Raw genomic sequence first — 16,146 nt, 5'->3', positions numbered from 1 at the left:
TCCATAGGAAAAGAATTTTCTGAAATATTCCTGGGGTCATGCTTAATTGTAGTGCTATTTCTGTATAGGAAATTATTTGTCAAGAGCAACTATCACGTAAAAGTAAAATTTAATGCCATCGGGTAGAGGGTGGACTCTCATCCAATTAACAAAACATTACTATTTCAATATAGAATTAACTGAAAAAAATGCATAAATATTTCAAGTTAATTTTTGATTTCTGTCAATTGTGGGAAAAACCTCAAATGGATACTTACGATAAATCCTTGAAGTCTGGAAAGACATACATGTGCCTGAAGCTGTCAATGGCTATTACAGGGCAATCTGCTGGAGTTTTCTGTATATGCAGAAGTGGGTGTCTAAATTTATCACAGTCAGCATGTAAAAAGTTTATTGTACCTTAAAAAGAAATATTATTTGGAGAAGATTAGAATTATTTGATTTTATATTCCTAAAATGTTAACAGTAACATGCTGGGTCAAATATAAGCCACCTGTCTAAAATGAGAGCTCTTTGAAGCAAAAAACTGAGGTATACTATGAAAAACAATCACACAAAATTACCCCAAACCACATATGCACATAAGAGCGAAAACTGGGCTCTGAGCAATGGGGGAGTATGGGGACTGCGGGGCTAGTCAGGAGCTGCCGCAGAGTCTCACTCTCAACGACTTCACAGGCACATGTGATAGGCTGAAGGAAAAGTTGAATGAATACTGAAGTGAGTGAGTACCAGAGCCTCTCATGAGGATGCCAAGTAAAACTTAATGAAACAGCCTATACTCAGTTTTTGTGTAAGTCAGATTGGGCGAAAGTGTGTGGTGTAATGGACAGAACATTGGACTCTGGCTTAGGAAGTCCTGACTCTGCATCCTGCCTCAAACACCCCCTAGCTATGGAACCCTGGGCAAATCAGTTAACCTCTGACTACTTCAGTGTGTTCATCATTAAAACAGGGTTAATACTGACACCCACCTGCCACAACTGTGGTGAGGATGAAATGAGATAATGTATGCAAGGTGTTTTGCAAATTTTCAAGCATTAAATAAAAGCTGGCTGTTATTATATGTTTGGACCAATACTAAATTTGAAAAAAACTGACACTGAAATATAAAATCAATATATTTGAGTTATTTAAAGTAATCTAGGAATTATAAAAACTAAAAATTATGGCTGTTTTCCAGTGTACCACTTGAAGCAGTAAATATTTTACTTAGAGATTTTTAAGAATGAAATTTATATTTTATCAAAATTACATCATGCTTTAAGAGATCATAATTTGAAGGTTACAGTTCATGTCCAATTTTCTGACAATCTACTCTGTAGATTACCTACCTGTTCTAAGGACAGAGTCCCTATGTCACAGACGAGCCAATGATACCATGACCAACTTCCTCTTATCTCCATAGGGGCCACCATCAATCCAATCTGAAATTTTCTCTATTCTATTCCACTTGATAGTCAATTCAACTCAACTACTGTGTACACAGCACTGTGTCATGTTCTTAGCTGACTTTGTCTCTATGTTTTTCTAACTACAGACTTCCTGATACTTTGAGAGACCTACAGCAACCTGACAACCTCTTTTTGTGTAAAAATATGTTCTATTTGCTGACCAGACAGTTCTTAACTATATGATTGGGGAACTTTAGTAAAAAACAAGGAACTATCAGTAGGAGAGAATAACATTTAACCCTTCACATATTCTATGCTCCAGTCAAACTAGACTATACAACATTCTGACTCTCCTTTAGCCTTTTCCTGCAGTAAAGGATGCCTCCCCATGGCTGGAACTGAACCCCACCCCCATTCACAACACTCTTCCTCTCCTTTGGAGTCCAGCTCGGGTTTCTCCTTTTTCATAATTCCCCCTGCTACAACTGGTCCTTCTCTTCTTTGACTTTCTCAAACCATTTCCATTTCAGCCCTCCTCTTCACTTCATTTTATAACCTGTATAACAGTTGTGTACATCTTCTCCCTTAAGGGAAAAGGCTACAATGTTTTTCATCTTTGTATGCCTAGTACCTAATACAGAGCCTTTCACATAAGAGATATCTAACAGATAAAAGTTTGTTGAACTATCAAGAGAATTATTGTTTTCTATTTCCTCTGTTAATGTCCCCCTCTATTTTCATGCTAAATTATGACTTGACTATATCTCTAAAATTATTCACTAGATTTTCATATGTAGGTTCCATATGTCTTTAAGCATGCTTGAAAAGAAGAGCAAAGATAAAAAAGTAACTTTAGTTAATCTACCTTTTTCACTTATTAACTGCCGGGCTACTTCGTTTTGGAATACATCTAAACTCACTGTATCCTCTTTCATGTGGAAAAGTATGAGAAAAGGCAGTCCTTCTTCTGTCAATTCCTGTATAGAGAAGGTATTAAATGAGAATTGTTATATCTTTTCATTTAGTTCTAGTTATATTCTAGAATATAGCAGAATATAACTATTTAAAAAAGAAATGCAACAAAAGCAGCATGCAACAATAAAAAAAAATATCCCACGGGATATCTTATTTAAATATCGATAGCACTGCCCTTAAAGCAAAAGGGGCCTAAGTATAAGCAAAGCACGTCTGTTTCATCTCTGACTTCTAAGAATTATAACAATGACAGACTAAATCAGAATCACAGTCCATCTAGCCCAATATTCTTTGTAGATAGCACCAAGAGATATTCTGTAAGGTACTGTTGTTGTCTTAGACACCTACAACAAAAAGTTAGGGACATACCTCCAAACATTCTTCATTTCATTCATTATCAGTCTGTAAATTATTTTTGAATCTATTTTCACCCAAGTTAATTCTTCCTCTAGTCTTGTATTTTGAGATTTGGTGAACATAAATCAGGATGGCAAGAACACTGGGGTTAGAAGACTTAAATTTTGCCAAAGACTAGTTGAGTAATTTTGGACACATCACTCAACTTTTCTGGACTGTTTTCCTATCTCTAAAGTGAAAAGGATTAGACTCAAATATCTCTGATGTCCTTTTCAAGAAAAAAAGTATGATTCTATCTTTTTTATGTCCATACCCTTCACACTTCTTTAGATTTCAATCATGTATCTTGTCAGTTTTCATCTTTTATTGATTTTTAAAATGATTTAGAAAGACCAGTTAGCATTAGAAGGCTTTATTTTGTGTTTTGGTGTCTGGAGATAGTTACAGATTCCATTTAAAAGAAGGCTTATACATTACTGGAAAAAAAAAATTGCTTATTTCAGACAGCTGCAAGTTTTGAACACTTCTTTTTACCAATCAAGAACTTCTCCCCCATTCAATCAATCAGCAAATGTCCTTAAGGAGTTAATAATCTAGTCAGGGATGCAACACCAACTGACAAAACAATAAAAAATAAAACTAAGTGATAAGCTATGTTGTAACTGAGTATCAATACACTGGACTTTAGGAAAAAGTGAGATTAGTATGTTCTGGAGTAATCAGCCAAGGTCTTGTTGCAGTAGAAACTAAGCTAAGTTGGGGCTTGAAAGAGGAGTACCATGTAGACAAGGAAGGAGAAAAAGAAGGGAGGAAGAAGGTTTTCCAGGTGGATGGCGATAAAAACAGCAAGCAGAAAGGCATAGGTATAAAGGGCAGTTTAGAAATAGTTCTAACTACACAACCCAGGGTTCTTTCCATAATTTTTGGGAGTTGTCTAAAGCAAAGAGTACTTATATGACTTATTCAGGGTCACACAGCTAATAAATGTCAGAAGTGGAAATCTGAACCCATATTTCCCAGACTCCAAATTCAGCACTCAATGTACTTCTTGACAGCATGCCCAGAACTAAAATCACTACTACTAATCTATCTTTATATATTACATATGCAAACAAAATATATAAAAAACAAATACACACATATCTTTTTCTTTTGTCAGGACCTGAGGTTTCATTGGTATGGGGAACTCCCAGCATGGAAACCAAGGAGGGTCAGCAACTGTTAGTCTCAGAGAGCTGTCTGTGGCACAGGTAAAGTGGTTTCTCTAAGGTCACACAGCCAATTGTGTCGGAGGTGGGAAAACCCACCTCTGGGTGAACCTAGGTTCCTGATTCCTGGGTCAACTTTTTATCTGCTAGAGAATATTGTCTCATTCTCTCATTCTCTCTCTCTCTCTCTCTCTCTCTCTCTCTCTCTCTCTCTCTCTCTCTCTCTCTCTCTCTCTCCTCCCCCTCTTCCCCCCCTCCCTCCCTCCCTCTACACATACCCCTTTTTTCTTAGGGAGAAAACATCAACTGGCTGCATTTATTTACTGGTCCTTCTCTGGGGTAGGGGAACAGTGTCTCATCTACTGGTACTAGTTTCCTTGTCTCAAAAAGAACCACTTGGAGAGGCTTCTCTATTACATAGAAACCAAGCACTGTGGCTCAGTTTGCACAGGAAAGGAGGAAAGTATGGTGAGACAGTGATGTGGCTTCATAGCATTCTGGTGGGTTTATATTCAAAATAAATGTACAAAAGATGGAAGCAAGCATATTAGTACTTAACCAAGGGCAAATATAAAATAGTACCGTGTATCTGTAAAAATAGCATAATGAAGACTAAAACTCAAAATGACCCTAATCTTATGAAAAGTGCTAAAATAAATAAAATGGGCTTTGAAATCTATTTTTCAAACAAGAAAAGAATAAAAGGAATAAGCCTATTGGTTAAGCAGAAAGTATTGTGTTAATGGACAGCAAAGAAAGTGAAGCTGCTTAACTGTCATTTTGGTTCTAACTTCTCTGTCAAAGAGAATGATTGTCAGATTAGAATGGGTAGAATATATGTAGTTAAAAGTAAACTAAAGCCAAAGGCTGGTGAGGAGATAGGGAGAGAACACTTAGCAACTAGAAATAAGTTCAAGCCTCTTGATGTAGACAAATTAAGCTGCAGGGTGCTCAAAGAACTTAAAGAGATGATACAGAAATTACTTGGGGTAATCTGTGAACTAGAGCTGTGAATGGGAGAGGTGTGCTAGAAAACTGACAGGTAAATTTTCCTCAACTCTTCTTTTTAAGGGAAAAGAAGGCAGATTCTGTCAGCTACAGCAAAGCAAATTTAAAGTCGAACTTGGGTTAAATTCTAGAAATACTGAATAGATGGCTTGTGAGCACATAGGAATTTAAGTGAAGATCACCGGGAGTCTAGAATTCACTAAAAATAAGTTATGCCAGACCAAGCTTATTCCTGATTTTGATACATTTACTAGGTTGGTATCAGGTTAAAAAAAAGTTAACTTCAAGCACAGGATGGTAGAGACAAGACTGGATAGCAGTTCATATAAAAATATTAGGGTTCTAATTGACTGAAAGCAAAACTTGATTCAACTACACTCCCTATTCTCCACTTGACAGACCATACCTGAAACATGATTTTCAGTTCTGGGTGACACCTTTAAAGAGGGCCATTGAAAAATTGGAACATGTACAGGGAAAGTAAAGCAATACAGTGAAGGGGCATATTAAGTGAAACAAATCTGGAGATGAGTAGAGGCTAGCTCTAGGAGTCACCAATTCAACCCTGGAACGTTCAGGGGATGCTGGAATGTGAGTGTACAGGCTGACTATACTTGAGGTACATCTCAAGGACATCTCTGGACTAAGAAATGATGCTCCTTCTACCATTTGGTTGTGTTTCAGAGGACAGTGCAGGATAGGGTTCTGATCCCAACAAAAACTACCACATCAGGTTAGGATGGAGTAGCTGAATCTTGATGGAGGGTTCTCATCAAGGGATGATGTCACTAGAGTTTGGGGTCATTGTGAGGATCAAATGAAATGGACTATGTGAAGGGCTTTGTAAATCTTAAAGCAACATATAAATTCAAGTCATTATTGTTATAGAGCAGTGCAATAAGAAAAGTTGGAAATTAGATATATGCTTTATATGTGGGAAATGGCGAGAAAAATTACCAGATGTGCGAGCACTGCAATAGTATCCCATAAAGAATGATGGATATGAAGAATTCAGAGAAAACGGGAAGGCCTGTAAGTGATACAGGTTAAAGAAAGACAAGTAAAATGATATAATAAAAAACCCAACCACAACAAAAGACTAACATGCTTGTCATGGCTTTGTGCAATAAAACCATTCTCAAACACACCCTATGCACCTCCTTAGCTGCTGCTATGCCTTGCAGTGAGAACAAACCCTCCACCATCTCTGCTTGTCCAAATCTTGTCCATTCTTTGGATTGGAGATCAAATGTCATCCCAAATAAGCAACAGGCACCTTAATGAAGTGCCTAATATATACTAGGCAATGTCAAAAACAAACCAGTTTTTCCTCAAGGAGATTATAACTTAGCAAGGAGAGACAACGTATGCATATGTAGATAGGAACAGAATAATTTTGGGTGTGTGTGAAGGCATCAGCAGCTGCAGGGGAGGGAAGAGAGTAGTAGGTGGTTCATGCAGAGGATGACACATGAGCACTTGAATTGAGCAAGCCTTGAAGGAAGCTAGGAATGATTCTAAGAGACTGAGGTGAAGAAGGCATGCATTACAGGTAGTACAGAGGCCCAGAGAGGGGAGATGCAGGGCCATAGCAAGGAAGAATCAGAAGACTAGTTTGGCTGGACCACAAAATGAGTGAGTAATATATAGTAAGTCTGGGGCCAGGTTGTAAAGGACTTTAAATGTCTGATGGGAGAGTGTGAATTTTGTCTAACAGGTTAATAGATTTTATTGAGTAAGAAAGAAGAGAGACCTGGTCAGACCTAGACTTCAGGAAAATCACTAACAGCTGTGTAGGGGCAAGGCAAGAAAGAGAGACTAATTAGGAGGCTATTATGATAGTCTAGGCCAGGGCCGTCCAACCTTAGGTTTTTATTGAAACAACAGATAAGATATTTTGATTTGCCATTTTAGCTCAGCTTCATTTACTAAAGCATTTATGTAAATTTCTATGCTTGTAGGCAGGCCACATAAATTGCACTGCAGGCCGCCAGCAGGCAGCATTTTGGACAGCCGTGGTCTAGGCCAAGCCTTCTTAAACTTTTCCCACTTCCCTTTCCCCATAGGCCAGTTCAATCTAACATCATACTCTGGCAAATGAAAATTTTAATGGAAGTAGAAAACGCTTCCCAGTGCTAGGACTCAACTTCTTCAGGTTACTGATGCTCATGACAATAAAGAGTAACAAGACAACAGCACGAGCAATGGAGGTGCAGGAGGTACAGAGAGTGTATGTGGGAACACCCTGATTGCTTTTCCATGTAACCTTATTTTGTGGTTGTTTTTAAATTGTTTTTACTTTGCTTTCTATACCCTGACATTGGGGAGAAGAGGAAAGAACTGACTTGTGGAAATTTTTTAGTTTGGAAAAACTTTAGCAAGCAAAGAAATATAAAAAAGCTTTGTAAAATGTGTCGATTAGCCACAAAGAAAAATTACTAGGTTTAAAATCTTTTGCATGAACAAAATTAATGCAGTTAGAATAAGAAAAGAAACTGCTGATTGGAAAAACTATCTTCAAAACAAGTATCTCTGAAAAAAAGTTTGACGTAATGAAGATAAATTCCCCCTAAAAGACAAGCAGTGAAAAAACATTAACAGATTTTTTCAAAAGAAATAGAAATTATGATTTATATTTATACATGTACATGAAAATATAGAAATGATATGAAAGAACGTACCAAATCACTAAGAGAAATACAAATTAAAAGAACCCCATAGTTTCATCTCATACCCAACAGACTTACAAAGATGACAAATATTGTTAGGATTGTGGGAAGACGAGTGCACTCATGCATTGCTGGGAGAGCTATGAATGGGTCCAACCATTCTGGAAAAAAATTTGGAACTAAACTCCAAAAATCACTAAACTATAAATACACCTTGTTCTAGGGATACAAATATTAAGTGTATACTCGGGGTTGGGGGAATGGAAGCCAAAGACATATGGAAAAGCCTAACAGATATGAAAGTATTTACAGAATCACTTTTTATACTAACGAAGAACTGAAAGTAAACTGAATGCCCACTGGCTGGAGGAAGAGTTGAGCAAACTGTGGAGGACGAATGCAAGAATACTGCTCCACTGCTTTAAGAACAAGGAATGTGAAAAATTTAGAAAAACCTGAGGTCCTATTTACTGAAGTAGAGGGAGGTAAGCAGAATCAGGAGACCAGACACAATGTCCTCAATAACATAATAGAAAACAACATTTAGAGTCATCAGAACACTGATCAATTCAGCCACAAATCTCGACTTCAGAAGAATAATGAAGAACAAAACTTCATTCCTTCTTGTCAGAGAGGTAGTAGCATACACATGCAGAATAACGCGCACATTTTCAGACACAGTTATGATGACTGTTTTGCCTAATTTTGCTTCCTTCTTACACGGAGAGGTTATAGAGAAGTTGCCAAGGAGTGACTAAAGAGCATTAGTACAACTTTTCTCCTTTTATCTTTCTTTTGAAGAAAGATTCTTGTCAGGAAAAGAAAGCACTGTGGGTCAAATTTTTGTCAATTGCATTCCATAATTAGGAGTTCTAAGACATTTTGAAAAATGCCATCACATTTTACAAAAATCATAGTAAATTCGATATAACTTGAAATGTTTGTGATACTGTAATAGCAACATTGTGCGATGATCAACTTTGACAGACTTGGCTCTTCTCAGCAATACAACGATCTAAGACAATTCCAAAAGACACGCTGTCTTAGATCACTGTACTGCTGAGAATCTTATAAAAGGAAATGTTGAAAACTATCTTTACGTGTAATTGGAAAAAAATAAAATACTATTAAGTGGGGGAAAATGTTTGTGATAGTTAATCTTTCATCTTTAGAAATATTAATCACAATATATGGGAATTCTTTTTTGTAACACTAGCTTATAGAAGCAATAGCTATTACAGTGACTTCTTTAATTCTGGCATGTAATACTATCTGGACAGCGGCAACACTGATATCCTTAAATGAAAACTGCTTAGCAAAGTGCCAATCTGGAATTACCTGGGTTTCTGAGTATCTTCTCATTCAAACAGGACCAAGGAATAGTACAAAGAAATAGAGAAATTCAGACCAAAACTTTAAAACAAAGTTACTACAAACTTATGATAATGAGACAGTTACTGTGGGAAAAGTATACTGAAAATGTTCCATGTCAACAGAACAAAAATTCAATACCAACCATCATTTTTGCATATTGAAATGCCAATTAACTTTAAATTCTACTTATTAGTTTCTGATTAATGCTGAAAATGCTGACGTTAAGTGCAGTATACTGAACAAAACATCCAGAAATGTTTGTTCTTCCCTTAAAGGGACTTCAATATCTACTTTTTTTACATTCTCTACAAAACTGGAAATACAATAGGCACCTAATAAATGCTGACAATTATAATTTCACTTGTACAGAAATTCTGATAAGTACTGTGCCTCTTGAGATACTATGTATACATACAGGATAGTCATTTGACTTTGTCCAACAGCACTTAAAATAAACTTCAAAGATTTTTCAAAAAATTCTTAATCATAATTTTATAATTTTATCTCTGATGTGAAGGCTCTGTCATGGAGAGGAGTTGCTAGAAATAAATCCTAAACCAAGAATAACTGTCACAGATATCTTGGGATACATCAAACACATCCAAATCCCTGTCGCCTCCCACCACTCCCATATTATTACATGTTTTTCTCCCCTTATAGAAACAATGTAGGTAGAAAACTAATGGTAAATCACTATCATGACCATTTCACAGATGAAGACACTGAGGCACGGTGATGACAGTGATTTGCCATTATTTATTCTGCTAACAGCTTGTGAGATCTTAAGCAGAGTTGAGAGCAGACTCAGATTTTTTAAGTCTTAGCAAGCGCTCTTTCTTGTATATTAGGAAGAATTACAATAAGGAAATAGCATCCTTATACAGCACCCTTATACAGCATTGCCTGAAGTCAGAGGACTGGGCTTTTAAGACCCTGCCTCTGATGTTTCTGTGTGACCCTGGACAAGTTATTTAGCTTCACCTGGACCAGACTGTGGCTGATGGAACCGAGTAAGACAATGGCTGCTAAACGTTTATAAATTAGCTTAAGACATCTAGTCTAATCCACACCTGAACAAGACTCGAATTCCCTAAGAAGCATGATCCAGCCTTTGCTTGTTTTGTTGGGGCTGCAAGGAAGACTAAGGGATAAACAAGTCAGGCCTCTGAGATGCTCCACTACACACAATCATGGTAACTTCAGCAGAAGCCTTCACTTTGCTGCTGCTCAACAACCTTTCATTAAACTTTAAGTGACCTCTTGTTATATTCCACACAGCTCCAAGTTGGAAATAGGTTCCAAATTTCTTTTCTCTTCATAGTCTCAATCAATCTACTCACGTACTTCATTGAGAATATCAAGGCCATTTGACATGGCCTACCTCAAAAAAAGGGCTCTCAATCTATTTTCTGTTCCTTCATTCCCATTTAGGAAGAAAGGGTATCTTTAATCTTTCCACACCAATGTTTCTTCCTATGCCCCTTGCCAAGACCTTCATTGTAACTTTACTCCTCTCTCATTAATCTTCAATATTTCTCTTTTAATGGCTCCTTTCCTGTCTGATTAGTAAACTGTAAATCCAACAGCATCTAAGTAGAGTCCAAGATCCATGAGAGCAAGAACTCCTTCACTTCTTTCTCTGTATCTTCAGCACCCAAGATGGACCCTTGCATATCTACACTAGATCTATTATCTTACTCATGTAGGAATCACTCATTCATGCTTTCTCATCTTGAGGGATACTTTTCATTCTCCCATAATGGAGGCCTTTCTTTGATATATAAATATTTTATATTTATATTATATATTTATATTTTCCCAGCAGCATATATATATATATATATGTTTATATTTTCCCAGCAGTAAAACTCTGTCTTTTCTCCCTCCCACCCAACTTCCCCCAACTGAGAAAGAAAAACAAAACCCCCGTTACCAACATGCATACTTAAACAAAACAAATTTCCATACTGGCCAGGCCAGTTCAAAAAGGTATGCCTCACTCTGCACTGAGTCCCTCACCTCTACCAGAAGTTGGGCAGCATGCTTTAATCATGAGTCTTCTTCAATTGCAGTCATTACAATGATCAGTTTTTAAGGCTTTCTAAATTTGTCTTTGTAACATTATCAGAGTGTAAGTTATTTTTCTTTGTTCTGCTCACTTCACTCGGCATCAGTCCATACAAGTCTTCCCAGGTTCCTTTGGAACCATTCCCATCACCATTTCTTACAGCAAAACAGTATTCCATCATACTTATATATCATAACTTGGTTAGCCATTCCCCAATTGACAGGTACACTCTCAATTGCAACCACAAAAACAAAACAACCAAAAAACCCCACCATCTTTAATTTTTTTGTACATCTTTAGTTAGAATTTATTTTACTTAGGACCAGTCCCTTCCTTGATCTACCTTCCTTTTACTCTACTTTTCCCATTTCCCCTTTCCCTCCTGTTTCCCTGTTAAGTGAAATAAACTTTCAGTACCCAACTTTGTGCATTCTTTCCTCCTCTGACCAGTTCAGATGAGTGAGAAGTTCAAGTAGCACCCACTCCCCTTCATCCTTTCCTCCTTGTTTTTATGGAGTTCTGCTGGTGCATACCAATTACATGAGATAATTTTCCCTTACCCTTCTCTTCCTTCCCTTGCCCCCAGTACTTCTCCTCCCTTTACATTCTTCTATTAAGATCATCAAAACAAAGAAGAATCACTCCCAGACCTTCTTTCTAATTAGGCTCCCTCTAAGATCCTTGATAATTATAGGGTCCCAAAAGGATTTCATCTCTCCATATTAGAATGTACATAGTGTAGCCTTGTTTAAGTTTTTATGATTATTCCTTCACATTTACCTTTTTATGTGTCTCGTAACTTCTGTTTTTGCTCTTCAAAAGTTCTATCCAGCTCTGGTCTTTTTGTCAGGAATGCTTGTTAAGTGCTCCATTTCATTAAAGAGCTATTTTTCCCCTGTAGGATTATATTCAATTTAATAGGTAATTATTCTTGGCTGTAATCCTATAACCATTGCCTTCTGGAATACCATAAGCCAAGCACTCTCTGCTCCTTTATAGTGGACGCTGCTACATTTTGTGTAATCCTATCTATGGCTCCTCTAGACTTGAATTCTTTCTTTCTAGCTGTTTGCAGTAGTTTTCTTTGTCTTTGAAGCTTTTGCTTTTGAATATACACATTCCTGGAAGTTTTTATTTGGGGACTCCTCTTTCAGGAGACGATCAGTGGATTCTTGCTATTTGAGTTCTAAGAGATCTAGGAAGTTTTCTTTTTTGATTTCTTGAAATATGATGTCTAGCCTCTTTTTGTTTTGGGTTTGGTTTTTTTTTGTCATGGCTTTCAGATAATCCGACGATTCTTAAATTATCTCCTCTTGATCTATTTTCCAGGACAGTTGTTTCTGCTATGCGTTAAGTTTTATTTTTTCAGTTTTTAAACTTTGTTTTACTATTTCTTGTTGTCATATGGAGTCATTAACTTTTATGTGGTCTATTCTAATTTTCAGCGAGTTGTTGCTTGAGTGAGCTTTTGTGCCCATTGTGACAATTATTGCATTCCCTTTCCACTTCTTTCTTCCACAGCTCTTATTTTTTCCCATTTCCATTTTTTTCCTCTAGTGATCTTATTTAATTTATAAGAATATAATCTGTGCCCCTTTGAGGCTTTGCTTGTAGGTGTTTTGGAGCCTTCCCTTCTTCTGAGTTGTATTTGAAGCATTTCTGTCACCATAATAGTTTTAATGGTAGGACTCTTCTTTTTTTTTTTTTTTTTTTAACCCATTCTCCCAGCATACTTCCTGAACTCAGACTTTATGTTAGGATCAGGCTTGGCATACTTCTCTAAGCAATGTCTGAACCAGTCCTCCTGCTGCTCTCTTGGGGACACTGAGTGTTGTATTTGTTATTCCAGGCTTTCAGAAGGAACCTATAAACTTGCAGTGCTCCCAAAGGAGTCCGATCCAGAGCAAATTCTGATCCCTTCCCCCAGTCTGAAAGTTCTTGATCTGGGTTTGGGCCTGTGGCCTTGCCGCCTTTGAAGTTTCAGAAGACTGCTTCTGGACTCAGTCACTATTAGTCGGTTGAAAAGATGTGCTTGTTGAATGTGACCCAACTGTAAACTTCCCTTTTATCTGGGACTCCCTTTCTTGTTATTCCTCTGTAGCTTTCAAATTGGGCTAGAAGGGGTTAAGATCCTTTTCACCTCTAGGGAGCCGTTCATCTGCTATTTGTTTCTGAACAAAAATCCTGGCCCAGGATACAGCCCAAGGCTTGTGTGTACCTCCAATTCTAGACTACCACTCCTAGGAGCCCTGGCATAGTGAATGCTGAATAGTGAGTAACAGAGCTACCAGCTGGCACCTCTCGCTCTCCCTACACAAGTTTAAGCCCCTCCATGCTGGACCTGGGACCTTTTCTAGCCTGTGGTACAGCCTTTCTCTGCCCTAGCATGCTCTGTGAGTTGGCATGCTCCTAGTCAGATTTTATCCTCAGGGTCCACACACTTCTTTATCTCCCTATTCTGATGTGGGCTGAAAAATTACTCTCTGCAATTTTTTTTTCTTGGATTTCCCATACAGGATTAGGTCTGGTGCATTTTCTAGATCTGTTTGGAGGAGCTGGTGGAGGAGGGAAAAGAAGAGCAGTTGTTATGCTTCTTGCTACTCCAACATATTGGCCCATATGTCCTTCTAGGTCATTTTTAAAGGCAGCATTGCTATACTTCAACTAATCAATCAATAAGATATCTACCATGTGCCAGGCACTGAGGATAAAAATACAAATAACAATACAACAAACGTGCATTCTAATGGGAGAAACAGTCACATAAAAAGATATACAGCATAAATATAAAGTTAACAAATACAAATATATACAAAATGGTTAAATACATGGTAGTCTGGGAGGAAGTAGAAATTGAGGGAAATTAGAGAGGCTTCTTGCTGAAGATGGTGTCTGAGCTGCTTCTTAAAGGAATAGATAAAGTGGAGACACAGAAAGAATGAATAACAGGCATGTATGACTGTAAAGGAATAAAAGACGGGAGTACTGTCAGTAAGACAGTCTGTCAGACTAGATCACAAAGTGGGGGAGGGTGACTAATGTCTAATAAGGTAAGAATCATAGGTTGGGGTAAGGGTGTGTGGAGCTTTAAAAGTTAAACAGAGAAGTGTGTATTTTGTTCTAGAAGCGATCAGAGCTATGGGAGTTGACTGAACAATGGAATCAGTTGGTCAGATTTGCTCTTCAGGAAAACTGCATTAGCTGTAGTAATTCTGAACCATTCAACTGTGATAGGGTTCTGAACCTCAGGGCAGACACTAGAACTAGACAGATACCCAGTTGTTGGAGTCATCTCCTTAGAAACGATAATCCACGTGAGCTGATGAAGTCACTGAGTGCTTACAGAAGGAGATGGGAAGAGGCGCCAGGACAGAATCTTAGGGAACAGCCACATGCTAGGCAGTCTGATGTGGCTGATGAGCCAGCAAAGTTCACTGAGAAGAAGCAGTCAGAAAAGTGAACTAGGAAAGAGCAATTTCATGAAAACCAAAAAAGAAAGAGTGTAGAGCAGGACATTTAGTCAACAGTGTCAAATGCAGCACATACACCAAGAAGGATGAAAGCTGAAAAAAGACCACCAGATGTGGCAATTAAGAGATCATTAATAACTTGGAGATAGGAGTTTCAGTTGCATGTTTAGGAAGACAGAAGACTGCAAACGGCTGAAGGGTGAGAGGAGAGGAAGTGGAGTTAATGTGGAGATAATTCTTTTTGAGAGTTTGGTTGAGAAAGGGAGAAAAGATATAGAACAATAGACTGAGAGGATACATAGGGTTTATTGAAGGCTTTTTAATGATGGGGGAGAGTTGGGAATGTCTGAAGGCTGTAAGGAAGGAACCCGTACACAGGAAATGGTCAGATTTTAGAGAGAAGGAGGATGGCTGAGGATGTGATCTGCTGAAGATGGCAGAAAGAATTGGACTGTCTAATTTCTATCTACATATTTGAATGCAGGAGGTGAGGTAGCTAATAAATTTCATTGAGTCAAACTGAACTACCTACAAATTCTGAACTCCCTGATTCCTAAAAAAAAATGAGAAGCCTTATCAAATCTTCTACCCTCCAAGTGACTACCTAAACTCTTCGCTACCAATAAAAATGTTAGGTTTGATTACAAAAATTAGTATCCTAAAGAAAAGGACCTATTCGTACAAAAATATTTATAGCAGCTCCTTTTGTGGTGGCAAAGAATTGGAAATTGGGGGGATGCCCATGAACTGGGGAATGGCTGAACAAGTTGCGGTATATGAATGTAATGGAATACTATTGTGCTACAAGAAATGACAAGCAGAATGGTTAAAAAAAAACTGGAAGACTTATATGAACTCATGTAAAGTGAACTGAGCAGAACCAGGAGAACATGGTACAATATTGCAATACTGCAACAATGAGCAACTGAAAGACTTGGCTACCCTGATCAAGACAATCCCAAAGGACTCATGATGAAAAATGCTATCCACCTCTAGGGAAAGAACTGATCACCTCTGAGTGTAGACTGAAGCATACTTTTTTTAACTTTCTTTATTTGGGGGAAGGGCTGTATGTGTTTTCTTTTGCAACATGGCTAACAGGGAAATATGTCTTGTATGACTTCACATGTATAATCATTATCATAATACTTGCCTTCTCAAGGAGTGGGGGAGTTCAGATGGGAGGGAGATAATTTGGAACTCAAAATTTTAAAAAATAAATGTTAATAATTTTTAAAAATGTAATTGGAAAATATTTTTTAAATAAGTAAAAATATATTTTAAAAATTATTATTAATTAAAATACTTGGTAATTACACAGAAAATAATTAATTTCAAGCATCACCATGTTTTCAGTTCCAAACTCTAAGCTCCCATCAGAATTCTCTGTCCATTTATTCTCATTTATTTTTGGAATTATCTTGTCAAATGATTACAGTCTATACATTTTTTCTGATTCTGATTATTGCTTTGCATTATTTCTGGATTTTTTTTCATAATCCTGACACTCTGTCCATCTATCTCTTTATATTATTCCATTAGACCACTGCCCCATAATTTTCCAATTCCTCTAGGACTACACATTTAGGTTGCTTCCTGTTTTGTTTTGTTTTTTAAATTAAC

General features: G+C 37.4%; 1 protein-coding gene across 2 annotated transcripts in view; it reads right to left on the bottom strand.

Moving 5' to 3' along the window:
- Nucleotides 1-16,146, bottom strand: part of ERP44 (endoplasmic reticulum protein 44) — a 137,540-nt gene that overhangs the window by 28,916 nt on the left and 92,478 nt on the right. For both annotated transcript variants that reach the window (XM_036737639.1, XM_036737638.1), the window contains exons 9-10: nt 2,260-2,371; nt 258-399 (exon numbers count right to left, since the gene is read on the bottom strand). In XM_036737639.1, the coding sequence (XP_036593534.1) occupies nt 258-399; nt 2,260-2,371 (254 nt within the window). The remainder of the gene's footprint in view (nt 1-257; nt 400-2,259; nt 2,372-16,146) is intronic.

Source organism: Trichosurus vulpecula, chromosome 9, assembly GCF_011100635.1.
Source record: "Trichosurus vulpecula isolate mTriVul1 chromosome 9, mTriVul1.pri, whole genome shotgun sequence".
Classification (NCBI taxonomy): Eukaryota; Metazoa; Chordata; class Mammalia; order Diprotodontia; family Phalangeridae; genus Trichosurus; species Trichosurus vulpecula.
This window is presented reverse-complemented; position numbering and strand designations above follow the sequence as displayed.